At 41.7% G+C, this 25213-nt stretch overlaps 1 protein-coding gene across 1 annotated transcript; it reads right to left on the bottom strand.

The window, feature by feature from the left end:
• Positions 1–15302: 15302 nt before the first annotated feature.
• On the bottom strand, positions 15303–24636 carry DSPP (dentin sialophosphoprotein; the record flags this gene model as incomplete). Its single annotated transcript, XM_080697208.1, has 4 exons — positions 15303–16973; positions 17477–18445; positions 24110–24214; positions 24628–24636. 4 exons carry the CDS (start codon positions 24634–24636, stop codon positions 15303–15305), a joined length of 2754 nt encoding a protein of 917 aa, XP_080553334.1.
• Positions 24637–25213: the final 577 nt, after the last annotated feature.

A 25213-nucleotide genomic window follows, 5' to 3' on the forward strand; every position in this document is an offset into this window, starting at 1 on the left:
CCGGTACTGGGGCCTCTGAGGCCGGGATCGGAGCCTGCCGAGGGGTTAGGCCGCTGCTGGGGCCAGCGAGGCCGGCATCGGAGCCTGCCATGAGGCAAGGCCGGTACTGGGGCCTCTGAGGCCAGGATAAGAGCCTGCCGAGGGGTTAGGCCGGTGCTGGGGCCAGCGAGGCCGGCATCGGAGCCTGCCGTGAGGCAAGGCCGGTACTGGGGCCTCCGAGGCCGGGATCGGAGCATGCCGAGGGGTTAGGCCGGTGCTGGGGCCAGCGAGGCCAGCAGCGGAGCCTGCCTTGAGGCAAGGCTGGTACTGGGGCCTCGAGGCCAGGATAAGAGCCTGCCGAGGGGTTAGGCTGGTGCTGGGGCCAGCGAGGCCGGCATCGGAGCCTGCCTTGAGGCATGACCAGTGCTGGGGACTCCGAGGCCGGGATTGGAGCCTGCCGAGGGGTTAGGCCGGTGCTGGGGACAGCGAGGCCGGCATCGGAGCCTGCCGTGAGGCAAGGCCAGTACTGGGGCCTCCGAGGCCAGGACAAGAGCCTGCCGAGGGGTTAGGCCGGTGCTGGGGCCAGCGAGGCTGGCATCGGAGCCTGCCGTGAGGCAAGGCCGGTACTGGGGCCTCCGGGGCCAGAATAAGAGCCTGCTGAGGGGTTAGGCCGGTGCTGGGGCCAGCGAGGCCGGCATCGGAGCCTGCCTTGAGGCATGACCAGTGCTGGGGACTCCGAGGCCGGGATTGGAGCCTGCCGAGGGGTTAGGCCGGTGCTGGGGCCAGCGAGGCTGGCATCGGAGCCTGCCGTGAGGCAAGGCCGGTACTGGGGCCTCCGGGGCCAGAATAAGAGCCTGCTGAGGGGTTAGGCCGGTGCTGGGGCCAGCGAGGCCGGCATCGGAGCCTGCCTTGAGGCATGACCAGTGCTGGGGCCAGTGAGGCCGGCATCGGAGCCTGCCGTGAGGCAAGGCCGGTACTGGGGCCTCTGAGGCCAGGATAAGAGTCTGTCGAGGGGTTAGGCCGGTGCTGGGTCCGGTGAGGCTGGCATCGGAGCCTGCCGTGAGGCAAGGCCGGTACTGGGGCCTCTGAGGCCAGGATAAGAGCCTGTCGAGGGGTTAGACCGGTGCTGGGGCCAGCGAGGCCGGCATCGGAGCCTACCTTGAGACATGACCAGTGCTGGGGCCTCCGAGGCCGGGATCGGAGCCTGCCGAGGGGTTAGGCCAGTGCTGGGGCCAGTGAGGCCGGCATCGGAGCCTGCCTTGAGGCAAGGCCGGTACTGGGGCCTCTGAGGCCAGGATAAGAGCCTGTCGAGGGGTTAGGCCGGTGCTGGGGCCAGTGAGGCCGGCATCGGAGCCTGCCGTGAGTCATTACCAGTGTTGGGGCCTCCGAGGCCGGGATCGGAGCCTGCCGAGGGGTTAGGCTGGTGCTGGGGCCAGTGAGGCCGGCATCAGAGCCTGCCGTGAGGCAAGGCCGGTACTGGGGCCTCCGAGGCCAGGATAAGAGCCTGCCGAGGGGTTAGGCCGGTGCTGGGGCCAGCGAGGCCGGCATCGAAGCCTGCCTTGAGGCATGACCAGTGCTGGGGCCTCCGAGGCTGGGATCGGAGCCTGCCGAGGGGTTAGGCTGGTGCTGGGGCCAACTAGGCCGGCATTGGAGCCTGCCATGAGGCTAGGCCGGTGCTGGGGCCTCCGAGGCTGGGATTGGAATCCTGCCAAGGGGTTAGACTGGTGCAGGGGCCAATGGCCAACATCGGAGCCTGGCGGGAGGCAAGTTCACTCCTGCGGCCTCCAAGGTCGGGACCAAAGCCAGCTTAGAGGTTAGACCGGTGCAGGGGTCAGCGAGACCAGAACTGGGGCCTCCCATGAGGCAAGGCCGCTGCTTGAGCCAGCGAGGTCTGGATCAGTCCACTGAGTAGCCAGGCCACTACTGGGACCATCAAGAGTGGGATTGGTACTTGCAACGCAGCATGCACAGAGAAATATCGCAGAAAATATAAATCAGACGCTTCTCTTAATCAGCAATAACTAGGAGGAAAAGGGCAACAGGAAGAGGTTGAGCTATAGAAAGGGCCCTATAGTGAAGCAACTAATGTGACCAATCAGAGGGTATGTAATACTGGAGGACGGAGCCTCTTTAAAACGCAGGAGGTACATAAACAAATGTATCAAAGTAAATCACCAAAGAAGTGTGGGATGGAGGGAGGGGGAGGGAATGGGATGGGGGCTGGAGGAGGGCTAATTGGATGATGTGTGCTTGTATATCCTCTCAAGTCTTGTACTCCAATGTGATTGATATATGACTACAATGCACCAATTTAAAAAATAAATTAATTAAAAATAAATAAATAAATAAATAAATAAATAAATAAATAAATAAAATATGGGAAAAAAAGGCTTTGGGGTGTAGATCAGTGGTAGAATGCCTTGGGTTCAGTCCACAAAACAAAACAAAAAAATTAATTAATTCATCTATGTATTATTTTCTCTTATACTTCAATGGGCTGACTGTGGACTTAGATAGGCAATTCCCAGATGTTTGTTATAACTGGATTCATCTGAAGCCTTCTTTCCTCACATTTCTAGAGCCAATCGAGATAGCAAGAAGAGCTCAGTGCTGGCTGTCCAAGATGTCTCTCCAGCAGCAGTGCAATTGCAAATTCATTCTTACTTGACTATAGTGAGATCCAAAAGTGAGTGTTTCCAAGAGACAAGTACCTAGACTTAAGACACTGGCCAGTCTGAACTGTGGCAAAAACCATCCACACCTCAGAAAAAAGAGAAACAGGTGTACATGAAAAATATTTTTAGGGAAAAAGTGAGTGCTATTGCTAAAATATCAACTCCCAAAATCATTCTGTGGAACATAGACTCCTTTGATGGTGAATAGGTAATGCATACCAAAAAAAAAAAATCCATGATTAAATTTATTTGGAAATTTTTTAGTTAAAAAAGATTTTGCTGTGATGGTTATGTGTGACTCACACTCTGGGAAATGCTGTACCCTGTCAAGCAAAAAGTTGGCTAGAGTATTCATTAGAATTCTCAAGAGAAACAGAATACCAAAAAAAAGTATAGATAGATATAGACATATATTGATTATATTGATGTGTTTAGGGGGAGAGAGAGAAAGAGAGAGAGAGAGAGAGAGCGCAAAAGTGAGCGAGCAGAAATGAAGGGAGGGAGAGAAGGAAGAAAAAGAGGACTGATTTTAAGGAACTGGCTCACTCAGTTGCGGAGATCAACAAGTCCAAAATCTGCAGAGTGAGCCTGTAGACTGGAGACCCAGGGAGGATTAGGGGTTTGAGTCTGAAGGCATTCTGCTCCAGAATTCTCTCTTCCTTCAGGGAGTCAGCCTTGTTTCTTTTAAGGCTATCAACTTATTAGATAAGGCCAAGGTACATTTTGGAAGACATTGTTCTTTACTCAGTGTCTACTGATTTTAATGGCAATCTTAGAACATAAATCTTAGAACACATAAAATAATGTTTGACCAAATATCCCATATGTCAACATAGTCTAACCACACATTGACATAAAAAAATTAACCATTAGAGTCTTTAAATAATTTCTAAGATTATAGATTATTACTTCTACATATAAAAAAGATAACTCTCATTGGCAATAAAAGCTTGCACAAATTCCAGGGACCTATAAAAGAGAGAATATCTATTTCATATACTTATCAGAAGCTAAGTCAGCTTGTCGCAAAGGAATTCACTAAGTCTAGACTGTCTATTGACTATATGTTCCAAAAGAAAAACGAGGATGTCATTGTAGGTAGGTCTAAATCCAAGGTAAGCCAGTTAACCAATATGAGCCAGTTAACTCAAATCTTAACATTCATTTTCCATATTTAATACAATTCAAAATAGTAACTAGTCTCCCTTTTCAAAAACCCACTTTGTTGCTAATATGAACCATTTGCCTGATTGATATGGTGTTAGTTCAGAATTTCTTAAAATATGATTTGCCAGGCAAAGGTATCAGTTTCACCTGAGAACCTGTTAGAAATGGAAATCTTGGGCTGATGTGATGCTACATGCCTGTAATTCCAGTATTTTGCAGGCTGAGGCAGGAGGATCACAAATTCAAGGCCAGCCTCGGCAATTTAGCAAGACCTTGGCAACTTAGCAAGACCCTGTATCAAAATTTTTTAAAAAAACTCGTAATCCCCGTGCTTGGGAAGCAGAGACAGGAGGATCGCACAGGTTCGAAGCCAGCCTCGCTGGTTTAAGTGACCCTGTTTCCAAATAAAAATATAAAAATAAATAGGTGTCTGGGAGTGTAGCCCAGAGGCAGAAGGGCTTCCAGGAACCCCAGTACCACCAAAAATAAATAAATAAATAAATAAATAAATAAATAAATAAATAAATAGGAGTGGAGTTGTAGTTCAAAGATAGAATCCCCTGGGTTCAATTTCCAGTACCAAAAAAGAAAAGAAAAGCAAATCTTGGTGCTCATCTTTACTAAATCAGAAGCTCAGCAGGGGGAGGAAAGGCATTTCAACAAGGCATTTCAACAAGGCATTCAAGGGAATCAGATACCTTCAAGTTTGAGAACCAAACTTGGATTAGGTAACAACTCTTTCCATCTTTTCCACATGTAGTTCTTCTAATTTCTTCATTGAAGTTCAAAAACCAGGCGGACAATTACTAATGTTCACCATATCCTATATATACAAACTCATTCTAATTAAGTTACCTGTAGTAATAGTTGTTTGGGCTAAGCGTGGTGGCACATGCTTGTAATCCCAGGTCTTGGGAGGCTGAAACAGGAGGATCATGGGTTTGAATCCAGTCTCAGCTACTTAGTGAGGCCCTTTGCAACTTAGTGAGATCCAGTTTCAAAATAAAAAGTTAAAAATAGGGCTGGTGGTGTAGCTCTGGAGATAGAATGCCCCGGGTATCTCTGGTACCTCTACCAAAAGAAAATAGCTGTTTGGTCCCCTTCCCCTGTCAAATGGGGACCAGTGAAGAGGATCTTATGAGATAACTCATAGGATGCAGAGAAGGGGAAACGTCTCAAGGGATAGAAACAAAGGATCTCTTGCATGACAGAGCAGCTCACTGAGCCAATAGTAGTTGTGTCCCAAAGTGTATTTGATATGAAAATCAGGAGAGGTAGTCCAAAACATAGTCATCTAACATAAGCATTAGAAGAATACAAGAGCCAAAGAGAGGAGGAGAAACTACAAGAGTTGGCATTTAATAAACACAGAGGCATCTAATGGAATTCCTCAAGTGAGTAAAAATACCCGTGTGTGTGTGTGTGTGTTTGTGTGTGTGTGTGTGTGTGTGTGTGTGTGTGTGTGTGTGTGTGTGTTACTGGGGATTAAACTCCTGCCCTTTTTTATTTTGTCTTTTAAAACAGAGTTTTAACCTGGTGTGGTGTGGTGACACAAGCTTGTAATCCCAGTACTTGGAAGGCTGAGATAGGAGAATTGCAGATTCAAAGCCAGCCTCAGAAACTCAGTGAAGCCCTCCACAACATAGGAAAAGTCTGTTTCCAAATAAAAAATATAATAAACCTGGAGGGGTATCCTGGCAGTAGAAGATTCTTAGGTTCTATCCCCAGTGCCACAAAAAAGGGGGTCTTGCTAGGTTGCTGTGAACCATGCTACATTGCTAAGGTTGTCCTCAAACCTACAATCCTTCTATTTTAGCTTCCCAAGTACATGGGCCACAATTCCCAGCCCATGTTGACTTTTGTAGGTTATCATGATGAATTGTTTTGGCACTTGAAAGGGAACATTTTAAATAGCCCCATTGAGATCCTTAAACGTGCGGTTCAGTAGAGATTATTACTAGGATTTAACAAATCTCCTTGGTTCCCGAGGTCTTTCAGCTTCTCTATATCCCCATTGGTGGAAGTCAGCCTAGCAATACCTGATGAGTAGGAAAGAGTAGCTATAGATCATTATCCCAATATTTCTTTTTTTATTATTGGTGCTGTGACTTTATGAGGATTAAATGAAAACCTCCAGGTAGAGTTCCTGTTTGGCATATGATAGACATCAGACAAGTGTGAACTAATGATAAATCACCATTGTCTCGTGATACTACTTTACCTGAACCAAGGCTCAGTTTAACATAACTTGTATGTGTTAAATCCCCCTCTCAAAGGCCCATGGAGAATTGGCTGGAATATATGGAGTAAGGTGTGCATGTTATATACCGAGTAAGGTGTGCATGTATTAACATGTCACTTTGAATCTCACAATGATGTATAATTACAATGTAGCAATAAAAGTGTATTTAAAACACTAGACTTTTAACTATACCTCAGACAATCCAAGGAAGTAAAGAGAGATGTGTCAAAATTAAGAACTGAACTTAAAAAACCAGAGTCAGAGAAAAATACAAAGTTAGTGCCTTACAAACTTGAATTGCAGTAGAGATCTCAAGTTCAGTTTAGAAATGGGAATTTCTTTTGTGTGTGGTACTGGGAGTGGAAACCAGGGGCTTTTCTACCTCCAGGTTATACTCCGAGACCTATTTTATATTTTATTTGGAAACAGAGTCTCACTAAGTTGCTGAGAGCCTCACTAAGCAGCTGAGGCTGGCTTCGAACCTGTGTGAGCCTCCTGTCTCAGGCTCCCAAGTACTGGGATTACAAGCTTGTGCCACTACATCTGGCTGAAATGGGAATTTTTAAATTGCAGAACCTGACCAACTATGATAAGTGTCTAACAGCAAGACAGAATAGATAGAAAAGAGAAAGAGCATGAATCTCCCCGTCTACTTGGAGGAGTGAGAAATGAGAATAGAAAAAACAAGCCACCACGCTGCAAAGTTTAACCAGGGAAATCTGTATGTGAAACATAGGAAGTCAGATGAAATGCCAATGTGTGTTTAGATACAGACAGTATTCAGCAAAAGAAACAGAAATAATGGAAGAGATGCAAAGTCCTACAGGTGGCGATCTGGAAGAGGTGATGTTTAAGAAGAGGCAGGCATCTGGGAGTTCTGCCAGAATCTGGGGAAAGACTGGCAAGATAAGCAGTCCTGATGTCAGCAGACACATGCCTCCTGAGAACTAGCCAAGACCCAAAGATTAAAAATCTTTCCACCATTTATCAGACTGGAAAAATAGACTTAAAGTCAGCTGCAGGCTTCACGGGAATCAACATACCTCTCAAGAGTGCTAGAGCTGTAAAGAATCATAACAGCCCCCTTCTTTGAACTACTCCTGCCTTATTAATCAGTGAGACACTTTATTCTCCAACATCAAAGACTATGGAAGATTTTGCTGTTGGCGATTACGTCAGTAAGAATAAAACACTCCACTGCTGCCTGGAGGATCTAAGCCACTTTGATGTAAAGAAGTAGCCACCTCTTATGATCCAGGAGCAGAGATTCAGGTAAGGACTAACTGGACTCAACAGTTCACATCTGTCTTAACTTTGTACCTTCCAAAGAAACTGGAGCCTGGATCTGCTTCACAGTCCACATCTAATATTGCCCCTTCACCTATAGCCTAGCTTTGCTTTGAGCCTCTTTAACTCTGCTTCATTTAAATATCATCTAAACTCTACCCTTTTCCTCAATCCTATAATAATTTTGTCTTTGCCTTGCTGAGATACCCTACCTAGTGAGCAGTCTCTTCCATTGCATTGGGCCAATAAACCTGATTATGTCAGACGATAGGTTTGCTTCTGGTGTGCCCAGGCTGGCTGGGTTGGAAAAATTTTAATCTTTTTGCTAGAACAGGACAAGAAAATGGGCCAGAAACTCAATTAAAAAACCAGGTCACTCAAAGAGGATTTTCACCTTGGGACAATGTTACAGTTAAAAATGAATGTTACCGTTTGGGGGTGAGGGTTACCATTTAGGGGATCAGTCCCCGGGGACTTTTGTTAGACCCCCCGGAAACAATTCCCCTCAAAAAAACCGTGGGTTCTTTTCCTGAGCTAAGGATAGATATGCAATAGCCTGGACTCTTGCTGAAAATTTAAATGAGCTTCTTAAAAAGATAGACATACAGAAAGCAGTTACAGTCTCTTGTTACAGAGGAACAACATGAGGGGGTGCTTCGAATGAAATCACCGACCACAAAACCCAGAATAGCTTTTATAGACATAAGGCCCTCCATCTTGTTCTACGTAATTCTGACATAGGTAAAGCCCTTCCCCTTACTTTTCCCACCGAACTCCTGGTCTATGCCCAGGTTTCTCCTTTCACAAAGGTGGATCCGCTCCACCTATCCTAACTAGATTATTAATTCTTATGTAAACCTGTCTTTAGAACGAGGAAGTCCTAGCTCCCCTTCTCTTTCCACTTGTTAATTACCTTTAGCTAGGTTAATTTACGTTACAGTAGCTGCCTGCTTCTTGGCCGGAAACCAAGTCCTTCCACAGGTCTTCCCCTCACCCAATTTTTGAAATATATTTATTAATAATCAGAGTTTTCTCAAATCTTCCCAGGCCATTCCCAGTACTGGTACAGACAAGACTAAGAGTCCATTTGTCAAAATCAGAATAATAGAACAAGACCAGAAGTTAGTGTACAACACCCGAGTGTGGGTCTCGCCCAGCCTGAGCATGTCTTGCTTTCAGTTCAGGATGTGACGAGAGAGATGGGAAAGTGAAAAAAGTCAGGAGTTTCAGCGGAAGAAAGAACCAGGATCATGGGGGCTGAACTGGTGGAGTCTGAAATCCACAAACAGACCAAAGGGCAGCAACATCAGCCCTAGAACAGCTGTCCTGGGGGAGGAAGTTTGTCTCTGTTTTTTAACAAGAAGATGCCTGGAAATTCGGTTCTGCAAAAAGCAAGAGTTTCCTCCCCATGGGGATGTCTTCTTCTCCTTGAAATTAAAAAAAAAAAAGACTAGGGAAGGAAAAAAAAAAGGAAGAGAGTAAAGGAAAGAGGGGTAGTGCCAGTGAGAAAGCCCAAAATAATGGTCTTGGGAACAAGGAACGCATCCTACAACAGAGCTGTCTATCGATTCAGTGTTTCAAGCTGGAGTTGGAACTGTGTACACTAATGGCAAACATACTGAGTCTTGCTTTTCAGTGATTTTTAGACTGTTTTCCTGTTCTGCATCAGTGTCCTATAGGAATAGACTCTCCCCTCTCTGCCCCTTTTAGCATCTGAACCCAAGATCCCTGTTGAGTGGGTAGAGACTGGGAACACTGTGTGATGACTAGTTTCATTCTCTGGAGGATTTGCTTCCAAGCAGTGGTGAATGAACCCCCATGAGAACACAATGATATTTTTACCCATGACTGAACTATTCTAGTCTGTTCCTGCTCCTTTTAGGGAGAGGAAAGTTGTTCTGGTTATTTTAGTCTACAGCTTTTTCAAAAGTTCCATTACAAACCATGAAGTAAGTTTATTTCTGAGAGATATTACTCTAGTTAATAATTTAAAATTTTATGTATTTATATGGTGATGTGTGACTTTGTAAAGGATATATTTCTATGTAAGAAATAGGTTTTAAGCTAGGAATGGTGGCACATGCCTGTAATCTCAGGACTTAGAAAATGGAGACAAAAGAATTACAAGTTCAAGACCAACCTCAGCAACATAATGAAACTCTCAGCAACCTAGGGAGACCCTGTTTCATAACAATTAAAAAGAAGAAAAGAAAACAAAAGAAAGGAAGGAAGGAAGGAAAAAAGAAAAAAAGAGAGAAAGGAAGGAAGGAAGGAAGGAAGGAAGGAAGGAAGGAAGGGGACTGGGGGTGTAGCTCAGAGGTAGAATGCCCCTAGGTTCAATCGGAAGGAAGGAAGGAAGGAAGGAAGGAAGGAAGGAAGGAAGGAAGGAAGGAAGGAAGGATTTTAAAATAACAGCAACAATGAAAATAAAACCGTCTCACTGTTTTCCTTATTTGTGGTCTGATTAGGTGCAAAAAACTTTCCACCAAGTAAGGTGAAAAGGAAAAGACAACTGGTGAGAGCCAGTTTTAAGATCTTGCATCTTCAGTCATCTGTGGTGTAATCTCTGCAACCAGAAAGAAAGCTTGACTTCCCAATAAATCCACCAGCACAACTGTGAGAGTCTCTTGCTCAAGAGTGATAAAGCTACCTTGGCTATTTTTTTGTATTGGAGAGTGAACACAGGGTCACACTACCTCCCATTTACACCCTCAAGGGTCTTGCTGAGTTACTGAGGCTGGCTTTGAACCTACAATCCTTCTGTCTCAACCTTTCAGGCACTACAGGTGTGCCTACTTTGGCTTTTTTACTGTGATGTAAATAAATCTAGAAACCCTTCTTCACTCTCTATCTTCTCACCTTTCTTCCATCTCTTCAAAAGTGGTGAAAAGACTTGGAGGTTTGTAAGGAGAAATTGATTGTGGAAAGTAAATAAAAAGTGATTACTAGCACCAGCACTTTTCTAAACCAGTGGCTTTCAAACTTTTAAAATTGCAACCAATAGTAAGAAAGATATTTTACATCACATTCTCATATATTCCAACTTAGAAATATTTGTGTATTATATACATAAAAATAGAAATGATCAAATTTCACAACACATTACCTATGATGCATTATAATTTTTTTTTCTTTTTCTCATTTTAAAAAATATTGTTAGCCGGGCGTGGTGGTGCACGCTTGTAATCCCTGCGCTTGGGAGGCTGAGACAGGAGGATCGCAAGAGTTCGAAGCCAGCCTCAGCTACTTAGTGAGGCTCTCAGCAACTTAGTGAGACCCTGTTTCCAAATAAAATATAAAAAAGTTCTGGGAGTATAGCCCAGAGGTAGAAAGCCTCTGGGTTCCACCCCCAGTACCACTAAATAAATAAATAAATAAATAAATAAATAAATATTGTTAACTCACTAAACTGGTATAATAAGCCAATAAATGATTAGCAACCTAAAGTTTAAAATTTCTGCTCTCATGAGTAATAATAGGTAATAGCTTATTAATTTTTATTCCAGAAAATAACTCAAAATAAATGTTTTTCTAATACCAGACTTCTTGTGCTCAGAGTGTCTATTCTTAAGATGTTCCTTTGGAATGTGTCTACTTCATTCTTACCTCAAAGGTCCAACAGTCAATGCAGGTGTAGTTACACAGGATAATCTAAATCATAGTCTTCCTTCATGATTTCTGACATCAGCCCCAGATCCAGGACATTAACTCCCTAGAAAGACTTTCTTTTTTTTTTTTTTTGGTGGTGGTACTGGGGTTCCTGGAAACCCTTCTACCTCTAGGCTATACTCCCAGGCCTATTTTATACTTTTTTATTTGGAAACAGGGTCTCAAGCCAGCATGGCTGGCTTCAAACCTGCACAATTCTCTTGTCTCTGCCTCCCAAGCACAGGGATTACAAGCGTGTGCCACCACACCTGGTATCTCTAGAAAAACTTTTTACAGTGCAGTCTTTGCAGGAACAAATTTATTTGACTCAGGCTAGTATATGAAGTGACAGCTATATACTCTCATTAGAGTTTAAATGGTTTAGAATGTGATAGAATAATACATACAGGACAAATATCTCATAACTTTTCATAAAATAAAATACAACTGTGAAAAAGGGTGAGGTTAATTTGTGTGCTATGAACCAATATTCAAGGGATGTATGCCTTTATCATGCTGAACTTCAATAAGATGTATGACTACAAGGCACCAATAAAAAAGAAAAAATTGATAAGAAAAAATATGCACTTTTTGTGTAGTCAATTTTTGTGTTTTAAAAAGGGGGAAATAAGCCGGGTGTGGTGGCATGCACTTGTAATCCCAGCATTTGGGAGGCTGACACAGGAAGATCACAGTTCACCAACAGCCTCAGCTATTTAGTGAGGCCCTTTGCAACTCAGTGAGATCCCATTTCAAAATAAAGAATTAAAAAAGGCCGGGGGTGTAGCTTAGAGGTAGAATGCCCCTGGGTTCAATCCCTAGCACCGCAAAAAAGGAGGAGGTAATAGGTGCTCATATGTGTATAGAATATTTCTGAGAAGTTCTGCAAGATATTAGTAATAGGAACTGCCCCTTAGGTAAAGGAAATAGAGGACTGGAAATCTAAAATAGCTAATATTTTGGATTACAAAATTATAGGATATAGCTGGGTGTGGTGGCGCACACTTGTAATCCCAGCATTTGGGAGGCTGAGACTGGAGGATCGTAGTTCGCGGACAGCCTCAGCTACTTAGTGAGGCCCTCTGCAACTCAGTGAGACCCTGTTTCAAAATAAAGAATAAAAAAATAGGGCAGAGGATGTAGCTCAGAGGTCAAATGCCCCTGGGTTCCATCCCAGACCCGCAAAAAAAAAAAAATTATAGGATATACAAACAATGAAATTAGATTCATCAATAAAAAAAAATTATGTAATTTGCAGGAAGATGGATGAACCTGGAGAACATTATGTTAAGTGAGATTAACCAGTCACAGGAAGTGAAGGGTCATATGTTTTCTCTCATATGCTGAAGCTAGAAAGTAATGGGGATATAAGAGGGTCCTTAGATAATGGAGGGAAAACTCCAGGGGAGCCAGGGAGGAAGAGGAGAAAAAGGAGAATTAGTGAAGGGAACATTTTTACTGACATTACGCACCTCTGTGAGAACACCTATGCCCATCCCAATATTCTGTATGGGGAAGGGGATGGGGAGGGAGCTGAGGGAAACCTGCCGAGTGCTGGTGTGCATGTTTGTCGCCATCACTATGAACACATGATGACGTGAGACTATAGTGCACCAGTAGAAGTGTAAAATAAATTAAAATGGCTAAGATTCAGTATTGAATATCTTTATATAGTGTTTCCATTTTTATTTTGTATATATGTTTTTTTCAATTAAAAATACTGAATTTTGCCGGGCGTGGTGGCGCACGCTTGCAATCCCAGCATTCGGGAGGCTGAGACCTGGAGGATCGCGGTTCGCAGACAGCCTCAGCTACTTAGTGAGGCCCTCTGCAACTCAGTGAGACCCGGTTTCAAAATAAAGAGTAAAAAATAGGGCAGGGGGTGTAGCTCGGAGGTCAAATGCCCCTGGGTTCCATCCCCAGACCAGCAAAAAAAAAAAAAAAAAAAATACTGAATTTTGACTGGCAGTGGTAGTGCACACTTAGTACTTGGAAGGCTAACATAGGAGAATCTTAAGTTCAAGGGTAGTAGGTGGGGTTTTTTTGTTTTTGTTTTGTTTTGTTTTGTCTTGTGGTACTAGGGATTGAACCCAGGGGCTTCTATCTCTGAACTACACCCCCAGCCCATTTTTTTATTCTTTATTTTGAAACAGGGTCTTGCTGAGTTTTATAGGGCCTCACTAAGTAGCTGAGGCTGGTCTTGACCTGTGATCCTCCTGTCTCAGCCTCCCAAGTACTGGGATTACAAGCCTGTGCCACCGCGCCTGGCAGTATGTGGTAATTTAAGAGATCATTTAGAAATAAAATATAAAAGGGGCTGTTGTGCCATTCAATGCTGGAGTGCCCCTAGGTTCAATTTCCAGTGCCTTTCAAAAGCTAACTTTTAAAAGAAATACAATATTATACATCGAATTCTGTGACACAGAGGACAAGTTTTTGCAAACTCATTAAGATGAAGAGTTTTCCTTATGAGAAATCGTATAAATAGATATTTATTATAATAGAAATTCATTTCCTTTAATTTACACATCTTGTATAGTTTACAAAGAGTTCTGCATCCATGGCTAACTTAGTACTCATGACAACCCTTTGAAATAAGCGTGACAGGTATTGAAAGCAGTGCTTTATGAGTTAAAACAAATGAAAAAAAATTCTGCAGTCTAACAGAATTAAAAACCTAGAGTCTGTATTACATACAGCAAGAGGTCTGGTGTTATTACATGGCTGTGATATACTAGACACTTGAAATTTTACAGTATTAGGAGTTATGATGTTGTTTGCAAATAGCAGCATTTTTAAAGCCTTTAGCAATATTCCTTGCAATTTGGACGTCTTAACTAACAAATTCTTGCATAAAAGAGGAAGGAGGCAGGAAAAAGAAACTCTCTGAAACTTAAAAAAAAAGACAGATTGGAAGTTAATGGTAAAGAACTTGCATCCATAAATTCACGATAGAAAGTTTTAGCTTTCAATTAGAACACTTCTAAAATAATTGCCTAAATGGAAAAAGGAAAATTACAAAGCATCACTACTAAAAAGAGGGAAATTATACAGCATCATTACTAAATCTTGAAAAATACACTCAAGGATTATGGCTTCCCTGGACAACCCCCATTTCCACTCCCTGTTCCCATGTAATTACTCAGAGGATCCCTTCACTCTCAAAAGAGCACTACTGTAGATGGTAAATTATATCTCCTGAAGATTACCTTCTCTTCTCAGATAACCATTGCCATCTTCATTTTCTAGAGTTAGGGCTTCATCTCAAGACTAAGAATTCCTCTGGTCTAGAGAAAAGCTGAATGGTCTATGATCAGATCTTAATTGCATATTATGACTCTTAAAAAAGAAAGTAAAGTTTTCCAAAGCATGGCCCACCAGCCACTTTGACTTTATTAAAGAGATTAATAGTGGGAAAAGAGGCTCAGGGTCTGGTTAAGTTTTAGCATGTCAAAGTTTAAAAAGGAAATGTGAACCAAAGCTCGACTTGGTGAGAATGATGTGAAGACAACTGATAACACAATTCTGAATATAGTCCATAATTGATCCCCCTCCCCAAATCATTCGTTCATGTTTTTGTTTACTTAATATTTGGAGAATTGTTGTGGAAGCAGGGCACTCTGAGCACTGCATCAGGTTTGTCAATAGTTTTAGGGACTTAGTATTAAACTGAAGAATGTAACATCACATACCAGATTTTGTCTACACCAACCTCTGAATTCTTTTCTAACACTCCTTAGAATTTCCACAATTTGACAATGTGTAATTACCTGATTTGATCATTAGAAATATTATTCCCATGCCTTTAAATAATTGCTGTGATGTTTTCTTCATGTTACACATGTGTTTCTTCCAGTCCTGTTGGATGTTGCCGAACAGCATCTTTTAGTCCACAGTAATCCCACTCTCTGAGTACGTGCCCACTGGAGCCGTAAGGATGCCACAGGCTCTTTGTAAGATGTGTCTGCTACCTACTATGTTCTCTACAGCACCTGGCATTGAAATCAAAATTATCATGTAGAAGTGATTACTTGAGGTGTGTGTGTAATATATTAAATATTTTAATAGATTTTTATGTCTAGATTTATGCTTTTAACAAAAGATTTTCAAGAACATGAATCTTTCAACATGCATATAGCAAAGGTCATTCTGAATTCAGCAGTTCAATTTGATTCCCCTAGTTGTCTGTGGATGTTTATATACATCTTGTTTATTTCTTTTTCCTTATTTTGTTGGGAATCTTTATTTTCTCTCAGTTACTTATCAAAATTTCACTGAAAGTATCTCTTGGGGTTTTCCTTGTTCTAATCATCACTGGTTGAATGATTACTGTCACTGCCTTCGCTGTCGCTGTCGCTGTCGCTGTCGCTGTCATCGTTGCCATTACCAGACTTGCCACGGCTGTCACTGTCATCACTGCTGTCAGACGTGCTGTCCCCATGGCCATCGCTGTCACTGCTGTCGCTGCTGTCACTACTGTTGCTACTGTCACTGCTGTCGCTATCACTACTATCACTACTGTCACTGCTGTCGCTGCTGTCACTGTCACTACTATCACTGCTGTCACTGCTGTCACTGTCGCTGCTGTCACTATCACTACTATCGCTGCTGTCACTGCTGTCACTGCTGTCACTGTCACTACTGTCACTACTATCGCTGCTGTCGCTGCTGTCACTGCTGTCACTATCGCTGCTGTTACTGCTGTCACTGTCACTACTATCGCTGCTATCACTGCTGTCACTGCTGTCACTGTTGCTGCTGTTGCTACTATCGCTGCTGTCACTGCTGTCACTGTCGCTGCTGTCGCTACTATCGCTGCTGTCACTACTATCGTTGCTGTCACTGCTGTCGCTATCGCTGCTGTCACTGCTGTCACTGCTGTCACTGTCACTATTATCGCTGCTATCACTGCTATCGCTACTGTCACCACTGTCTGATTTGCTGTCACTGTCACTGTCACTGCTGTCACTGCTATCACTACTGTCACTGCTGTCACTGCTATCACTGCTGTCGCTGCTGTCACTGTCGCTGCTGTCACTGTCGCTGCTGTCACTGTCGCTGCTGTCACTGCTGTCGCTGCTGTCACTGTCACTGCTGTCACTGCTATCGCTGCTATCGCTGCTGTCACTATCACTGCTGTCACTGCTGTCACTGCTGTCGCTGCTGTCACTGTCACTGCTGTCACTGCTGTTGCTGCTGTCACTATCACTGCTGTCACTGCTGTCGCTGCTGTCTGATTTGCTGTCACTGTCACTGCTGTCACTGTCACTGCTGTCGCTGCTGTCGCTGCTGTCACTGTCGCTGCTGTTGCTGCTGTCTGATTTGCTGTCACTGTTGCTGCTGTCACTGCTGTCGCTGCTGTCACTGTCACTGCTGTCGCTGCTGTCACTGTCGCTGCTGTCACTGTCACTGCTGTCTGATTTGCTGTCACTGTCACTGCTGTCATCACTATCTGTGCTATCTGATTTACCTTCACTGCTTTCTGATCTGCCATGGTCTTCACTCTCACTGTCACTATCACCATTACTGTCACTATCATGAGCGTCCAACGCGCCATAGCTGTCATCATCGTCTCCTCCATTAGAGTCACTGCCATCCTCGTTTGACTCATCAGAGTGATAAGCATTTCCTCCATGGCTGCTGTCATTGTCACCTTCTGAATTGGTGTCATCACTTCCATTGGACTCATCACTGCTGTCAGGATCATCTCCTTGCATGGATTCATCATCAAAATCATAACTGTCATACTTATTGCTATTGCTACCACTGCCTGTCTTGCTGTGTCCAACATCATTTCCAAGTTCTGATCTCTGGTCAGGTCCTTGTGTGCTGTCAACCTCTCCTTGTGTTTTGACACTTCCTTTGGCTGTGGTCATGCCATGTTGGCCCTCACTCTCTTTGTCTGTGTTGACTTTCCCAACTTCTTTGGTAATATTGCTTCTGTTGCCACTGTTGGGACCTTCAGTTTCTGTTCTCTGTAAACAAGGGAGAAAATCATAGTTAATATTTGCTACAAAATTGCATTGGTCTGAGGAGAGCTGTTTGGGAAAAGGGACCATAAACATAGAAATCCCACTTCTAGTTCTCCCCAAACAGTTGTGAAAATACTTTTTATTCAGTACTCAAAAGTACTCTGGTATTTATATCCTTTAACAATTCATCCACATTTCCCCCCAGTAGGAGTTTTGTAAATAGCCACATTGTGATATCATTATTTAATATAAAGTTTTTAAAAATTGTGATCAAATTTATAAAAATGTCTAATATTTGCAGATTTAGTTGTTCTATAACAACTGAGTTATGTTGGTTGTTCTATAGCAAAGTCTAATAAGGGCTCTATTTATTTTTCACATTAAATATTCAAATAATATAGGTGAAAAATACCTGGATGCTCATTGCAACTTACTTCTGAGTGCCCATCGGAGGGTGGAGGGAAAAAATTAAACTTCTACTGAAAGAAATCAAATGTAAAACTCACCTGATGTTGGCTATTCCTGCTCACACTTGGTTCAGGTTCTTTGGTGACCCCCTTTTCCACGACTTTGCCTTCTCTTTGATTGGGGTTTTTAGCTTCCTCTATTCCTTGATTGCCATTGCCTTCTGGAATACCATCAGAATCTTCCTCACTTTGGGAGGTGCTGTCTCCACCAGGGGAATTATGGGAATCTCCTTTGCCTTGAGAGTTATTATCTTCACAGCTAACTGACTTTTGACCTGTTCTGTTGTCATTGCCCTTTCCATGAGACTGACCCACCTGGCCCTCTCTGTTCTCACTGCCTTTTTTCCCATTCCATGCACCTCCATCTTCACTTGCACCTGAGCCCCTGTCTTCATCCTCATCCTGGCCATTCCCGCTAGGGCTCCCATCAGAATCACCCAGGCCACCATCTTCCCCATGGCTTGGTGTCACCTCAGCCTCCTTGTACCCATTTCCCTCACCTTCTCTCTGAGTTGTGACTGCACCCACATCACCCTCATTCCTATTTATTTCATCTGCATGGTCTGTACTGTTGTTGCTTCCAGCTATATGAGGTCCATTTTCTTGGACAATGGGAGCATCCTTATTCTGGCTTGAACATCCAGCATCCCTGTTCCCTCTATTCTGATCAGTATTTCCACTAATATTGCTCTCATTTGCCACTCCAGCACTGTCGATGATGCTCATTCGTCCCCCAAGGCCATTTGCTGTGTTATTATCTTCTTGTCCATGTATCTCATCACCTCCATATGTTTCTGGGTTTCTTGTGTCCCCATTTTTATCCCCAATATCCTCCTCTTCATTTGCTAAAGTGGAATTTATGGAAGAACTCTTCTTGCCTGCTTCTGCCCACTCAGAACCATTCCCTACTCCTTCGTAACCACCTTTGGTATATCGTGACCTTCCTACTTCACTTTCAAGCACTGGGGCACCGCCTTCGAAAATGGTATCATTGGCATTTAACTCATTCTGAAAATCAGAAAAAATTCAAAATAAATTAAGGATTTCAACTTGAAGTAAAGCAAACTGAAAAGACATATTAGATTTGGGGGAAAGTTAATGGAATCCAAATCAGCCTAGAAACAGAAATAAAAGGAAGCACATTTTATTTAGCAATACCTGTGATGGTACTTTTGATCTTGCTAGAAGATGGAAATTTACAGAATTTCTGAGAGCCTGTCTCTCCAATGGTTTGATTTCAGGAACCTGCCAAAATGAAAACACTAGATATTGTAAGGATTCTTATTTTGTGTCTGTTGCCACACATGCACCTACACACACATGCTTTCTCCCCAGCAAAGAAGAAAAGATATGATACAAAGGTAAAGTATAATCTAATCTTGCAGAAAAGAGAAGTGGCTTCTTGTTGGGCTTATGAAGAATTTAACATTTGTTATATGGATATTTTTATTATGGTGTTAACAATTTTATTTAAGTATCAGCAGACCAGTTATCTAAACAGGAGAAGTAGAATAGAATTTTATGAAGGCCAAGAGACAGACCGTTGTGGTTTCTATATGCCAAGTCTCTTGCAGCGCACAGGACACACTCCCAGTGTAATCCTGAACCACCCCTCCAGAAAATGGTGGGTGTTATAGAGCTAATACAGAAGCACAATCAAGCAGCACACTGCTTCTGGGCAGTACAAGAGTATGCTTAAAATGCTGAGGAAAATCCCCAACTCCAGAAATACCAAAATTCTTGGCATTATGGAAGCATATGAAGATTTTAAACATGGAGGCTAATACAATTACAAATGGGTTAATTTTTCTAATTTTTTATTTACTTGTATTTACTTATATATTCCAAATTTTCCATAGTGATCATATAGCATAATAAGTCTCTGAATAAAATATTGATTTTCTCATCTGTCAAAAAATTTTATAAGAAATCAGATGCTTTCCCTAATATGTGAGAGTTAGGGAGAATTGGGTCATAGGAGGAACTCTAGATGAAAAAGAAAATCCTATGGAGGAGCAAACAAGACAACCTAAAGGAGGAGAAAGGAGGGGGGAAGAGGGAAATCTCTAAAACACACAATGTACTTAAACATATTAAAGTTAACCACTAAGCCGAGCAAGGGAGGGAGGGAAGGGGAGAGAATGGGGTGGGAATTGGGTAGGGGTTAAATCAGTGATGTGTGCATGTCTCTACACACAAGTTTTTTTACCCCAATATGAATGATGTATGAATATAATGCACCAATAAAAATTTTAAAGAAGAAAATTTTCTTTCTAATTATTCTTACTTTGAAATTTTCTAAACAGCAGGGCTTTATTGATATTAGAATGAAATTCAAAGAGCACAAAGCAAATGTAGACAAAATTTACATGGCTTCTGGACATTGAGTGTAAATTAATCGAAATAACTTTCAAAAATAATAATCCTCTAACAAGACATGAATTTTACTTGGAGGAATGGAGGCATGAATTGAATCACATAATTGCCTTTCTTGAGACTCCAAAGGTAATTTGTACAGTCTTTAATAAAAATCTAAGTGCTTGATCTCAGTTCATCTGCAAAGCCTGAAATGTATTTTTTGTTGGGTTAAAATATATAGCAAATTAAGGAGGTTTTCCGAGGAAGGCATACTTACAGGAACAGCCCATGCTGCTGCCCAAATGCAAATATATATAATTATCTTCATTTTCCTTAGGTATAATAATCAATGGCTGTTTAAAAAAAGAATAGCACAAGTTATTTATAAAAGATTATAACCACAGTATTATTTTGGTGTATAAAGCTTTCTCTTTTTCAGGGCAAGAAGTATGTATCCAACACGAGAAGACTGATGATGTTCCAGAACAAATGTGCTGCGGTTATAGGGACATATGAGGTGCCATTGGGTCCAGCACTGATGTAGCTTTCTAGACTTTTTCTGCCTGTGCAAATAAGGGGCAACAGGCATGAGGTGCAGAGATCTAGCCGTTACTTTGTCCTCCTGCTCTTCTTGATAGTGAGAGCATCTCTCTCTTCTGAATAGATTCAACCAAATGTTAACTAATTCTGCAAGATTGTATAAAAGATAATCCCACCCCAAATCTATAGGATTGTGCTACACCTGATTACAGGAGAGAGAAAAGATTAACCGGAGGGAGCCTCAGGGGCTTGGATTCGAAGACCTGAATTCAAATTCCACCTCTGCTACTGTCTGTGTGAGCTTGGGAAATTCACCTGGCTTTGTGAAGCCTTTGTTTTCTCCATCTGGGATAATGATACTACCCCACCTAAAGAGTGTCCCACGGAGAGCAGAATGATCTCTGAGAAAGCTCCTCTGATTCCGTTCAATGAGCATTTGGTATATGTCTTCTTCTCACACCCAGTGGCCTCTTTTTTACCCCTCACTGGCAACACACTGCACTACTTTATAAATGCCAGGCTATTTATATGTTCCTCTGCACCAAGGAGAGTACACTGGCAATTGTCATCTTCCAGTGCAGAGCACACAGAAAGACATGTTATGGGTGTAATTGATGAATAAGTACTTGTTAGTGTAAGCAACACCTAGCTCTGTTCAAAGCTTTTGCTATTTTCTGATAAATGACAGCAGTGATTACCTGGGGCTTATAAGACATGATCCTTCAGCCCTGCTGGAATTCACAAATGGTCTACTACATATTCTTGATACACTGAAATATGCATTGCATAATCTATGTGAATCAAACTTTAAGTCCCTGTCAGGTACGATGGTGCAGGCCTATAATTCTAGTACTTGGGAGGCTGAGACAGGAGAATGGCAGGTTTGAGATCAACTTCAGCAACTTAGTGAGACCCTTAGCAACTTAGTGAAAATAACAAATTAAAAAAAGGCTAGGGTGTAGCTCAGAGGAAGAACGTTCCAGAGTTAAATCCCCAGAATAAACACAACAACAACAAAAAATTATATTCCTATTTTTTGAAAATTGGGTTTCTGGATATCATATTATTACTATATAAGATAAAGGATGTTTCTCCTATTTTATGAATTCCCATTAGTTAAAGACTGTAATTCTGCATATCATAAAATGGCCTTGATATAATTTAATGATATTGGTGGAAATATAATATCAACTGTCATAAGAATTATGGTATCATGGGAGAAAGGACACATTCCCAGCACTGCTACTGGGAGAAGAAAAATGTGAGGCTGGGGAGAAGCTTCACTCTTGCAACTGTTCAACAGGAGTCAACAATGGCTGAACATCCTTCAAGAATGTTGCAGATTACAATGAAGCTGAGGTGATTCCAGGACAAGTATAATGCAGAGCTCTAAGGCAAAGATGCTGAAGGCCAACTCTGTAGTAAGCAAGGGTTATGCTTTCCTTCACAGTCCCAGACCTAATTATTACAAAGACTCTGCAGAAGGCCAGTCTGCGCTGTGATTTGGAAGAGCTACTGCATCCTGGAGAGGTGCCTATGAGGAAAGCCAGTGTTACACACAGCCTGTTTCTAAACTGGGATCAGCAATCTGACACCTAAACTCTCTTGCAGCTCCACTCCAGGACAGTTTCACGGTGATGCTTGTCACTGTTTGCCAAGGCAGGTAAAAGACCACTACAGAACTGGCCTAAGTGGTCCTCAGCCTGACGCAGAGACTGCAGGGTCACAAGGCCCCCTGAGATGAGCTCATATATTGGCACATGTGAATGAGACTTAGCCATTAGCAAGTTGATTTGGGGCAGTAAGAAAATAGTGAAAAGTAAAGCCTAATTAGAGCCTTCTTTGGAAAACTGGAGTGGATTTTTAAAATTTGAATTCTCCAATTTTTTATCCAAAAATCAAACTGATCAGATAATTATCAAATTTTCACCTTCATTTTTACAAATATCTTTCTTTTCCCTAAGCTTATCATGATATTTAAAACAAAAAATGAGAGTGACAAAAATCAGATATCCTAAGTGGAAGTATTTCTGTCTGGCTTTTAAAACTCCAACATTGAATGTCAAAAAAATTAATTTCCCAGCAGGATGTGGTAGGTATGCCTGTAATCCCAGTACTTGAGAAGCAGAGACAGAAAGATCACAGCTTTGAGGTTACCAAGGCTCTGTTTCAAAATAAAAAATAAATAAATTTAAAAGAAGCCAGGTGTGGTGGTACACACTTGTAATTCCAGCATTTGGGAGGCAGAGACAGGAGGATCATGGTTCCCAGCCAGCCTCAGCTACTTAGTGAGGCCTTTTGCAACTCAGTAAAACCCTGTTTCAGAATAAAGAATAAAAAATAGGTCTATAGGTGTAGTTCGGAGGTAGAATGCACCTGGGTTCCATCCCAAGTACCACCACCAACAACAACAAAAAGGGATAGGGGTGAAGCTCAAAAGTAGAATACCCCAGCCAGGCATGGTGGCACACTCTTGTAATCCCAGCACTCAGGAGGCTGAGACAGGAGGATCATGTAGGTTCAAAGCCAGCCCCAGCTACTTAGTGAGGCTCTCAGCAACTTAGTGAGATCCTGTTTCCAAATAAAATATAAAATAGGTCTGGGAGTATAGCCCGGGGGGTAGAAAGCCCCTGGGTTCCATCCCAGTACCGCAATAACCCTGGATTATTCAATCCTCAATACTAAATGTGTGTGTGTGTGTGTGTGTGTGTGTGTGTGTGTGTGTGTGTGTTCTGAGGCCAAAAGCTGATTTTACCTGGCAAGATATTAAATGAATGTAATTGGGGACTATTTATTTAATCAGTTAACAAACATTTGAAGGACTAACAGGATACAGATACTGAGCCTTAGAAATAGATATAAATCCTTCCCTCATAGAGATTATGGTTGTTTGGATTAACCAGACTGAAATAAATGTAGTATAATGTATTAAATCAAATTCTCAAATTTTTGTTGATTCCTTAGTAAGAGCTGGTGTTTTAATGTTACCTTTGTTACCACTTTAAAGAGGAAGAGATTGTCTCTTCCCTTTTCCATTAAATCTCACCATATTTACATTATATTGCTGAAACCGAAAAATGGCTTTGACTAGACTTAAGGGTTTTTTTTATATTTAAGTTTCTTTAAAATATTTTTTCTGAGCTGGCTGTGGTAGCACATGCTTATGATCCCAGTACTTGGGAGGCTGGAACAGGAGGATCACAGGTTTGCAGCCAGCCTCAGCAACTTAGTGAGACCTTCAGCAACTCAGTGAAACTAGGTTTCAAAATAAAAAATAATAATAGAGCCAGGGGTGTAGCTCAGAGGTAGAATGCCCCTGAGTTCAATCCCCAGTACCACACATACACACACACACACACACACACACACACACACACACACACACCAAAAAAAAATCTGTATAAAAATAACAGTGATAGAGCTTTAGTGAGTTATGTATTACTCAAATCATTCATTTTGTTGTAAATATTTTAAAATATTTGTTTTATTGTATGTATGCTTTTTCTGATAAGCAACTGATATTTTAACAACATAGTGGCTTTGGAAAAAAAGTTCTTTTCTTCAATTATGTAATCTCTTATCAGCTGGAAATTGCATTCCTACCACATAATTTTCTATTATCTTTTAACCCATAATCTTGATAAGTCAAAAGGAAAGAAAGGTCTAATCAAAAAAGAGTTGCTTACATCTTAAAATCAAGTTTTCTTCTCTGAAATTCAAAATTCTTTCTAGTAGAATTAGTTGTTTCTGAGTAAAGAGGATGCTCTATCTTACCTTAAAAGCCTTCAAAGGGACTTTGAAAATCCAGATTTTCTTATCTTTCTCTTTGAAGACTGAGAGTGGCACAGTGTCCTGGACTTTTGCATGACAATTTTGTACCTGCCGAAATTTAAACTCAGTTTGATCATTTTCTCAACCAATCACTGATTCGGAACCCTGATATGGGGTTATAAAGTGTCACTATGAGCCACATAATAACGCCCTACTTCCTCGCTTGCTGATATGTGTTTGCTCACTGAACCATTCGGTTCTGAGGGGACTAGACTTACTTTCACTTAATTAAATAGCTCCTGGAAGGCTGTTTTGCATCTTAAATATAGAGAATCAGTGTGATATATCTGAAAAGAGCCACTTAAACTATGTCACCCTGACATTTCTTGTCTTGCCAAGGCAGGCAATCTAAGAAAACTCTAGGTTTCTTTAGTAAATATGACTGCCTATTTAAGACCCCTATCATTCCTGAAGTAGGTATTAAAGCTTCTGCGCTATAATTCAAAAAACTGTCCACATACGACAGCCATGACTTTGCCCAAGGGACCATTAACAACCTATAAACAGTATCTCCGGTAAGACCTCTTCGATCTAACTTAAACAGCATCATGAAGCTTACAAATCTAGCAATTTAGTATTTAAGATAAGTATTAAAAATAAATATTCAAAAGATTGAAGCTTGTTGCAAGGTACCTAAAATGCAAAGATGTGTGCAAACAAAAGATTCAGCTCTTGGTCATTTCTTAGTTATCCATCAGCCATGGAGCGCAAAATAAAAAAACAGACCACATTTCCAGAAGAAAAAAAAAGGCACTCACACTAACCATTCTTTTGAGCTCTGCGAGGGCTTTATAATGTATGAAATTTCTAGACCATGTTCCCAGCCATTAGTTCATGAGCTCAAAACTTGATAATCTTTGTCTCTGTCCTTTTTCAGAATTTTCAGTAATATGCTTAAATTTTTGTGTTAAAATGTAGAAGGGTATGAAATATGTAAAGCTCCCTAATAATATACAACTACCCAACAGTGGCATCTCCAAAAGTTTGCATAGGAGAAAAAAACACACATTTTTATACATATAGATCTTATATATGTGTGTGTATATA

Source organism: Muscardinus avellanarius (assembly GCF_963383645.1).
Source record: "Muscardinus avellanarius genome assembly, chromosome: 6".
Lineage (NCBI taxonomy): Eukaryota > Metazoa > Chordata > Mammalia > Rodentia > Gliridae > Muscardinus > Muscardinus avellanarius.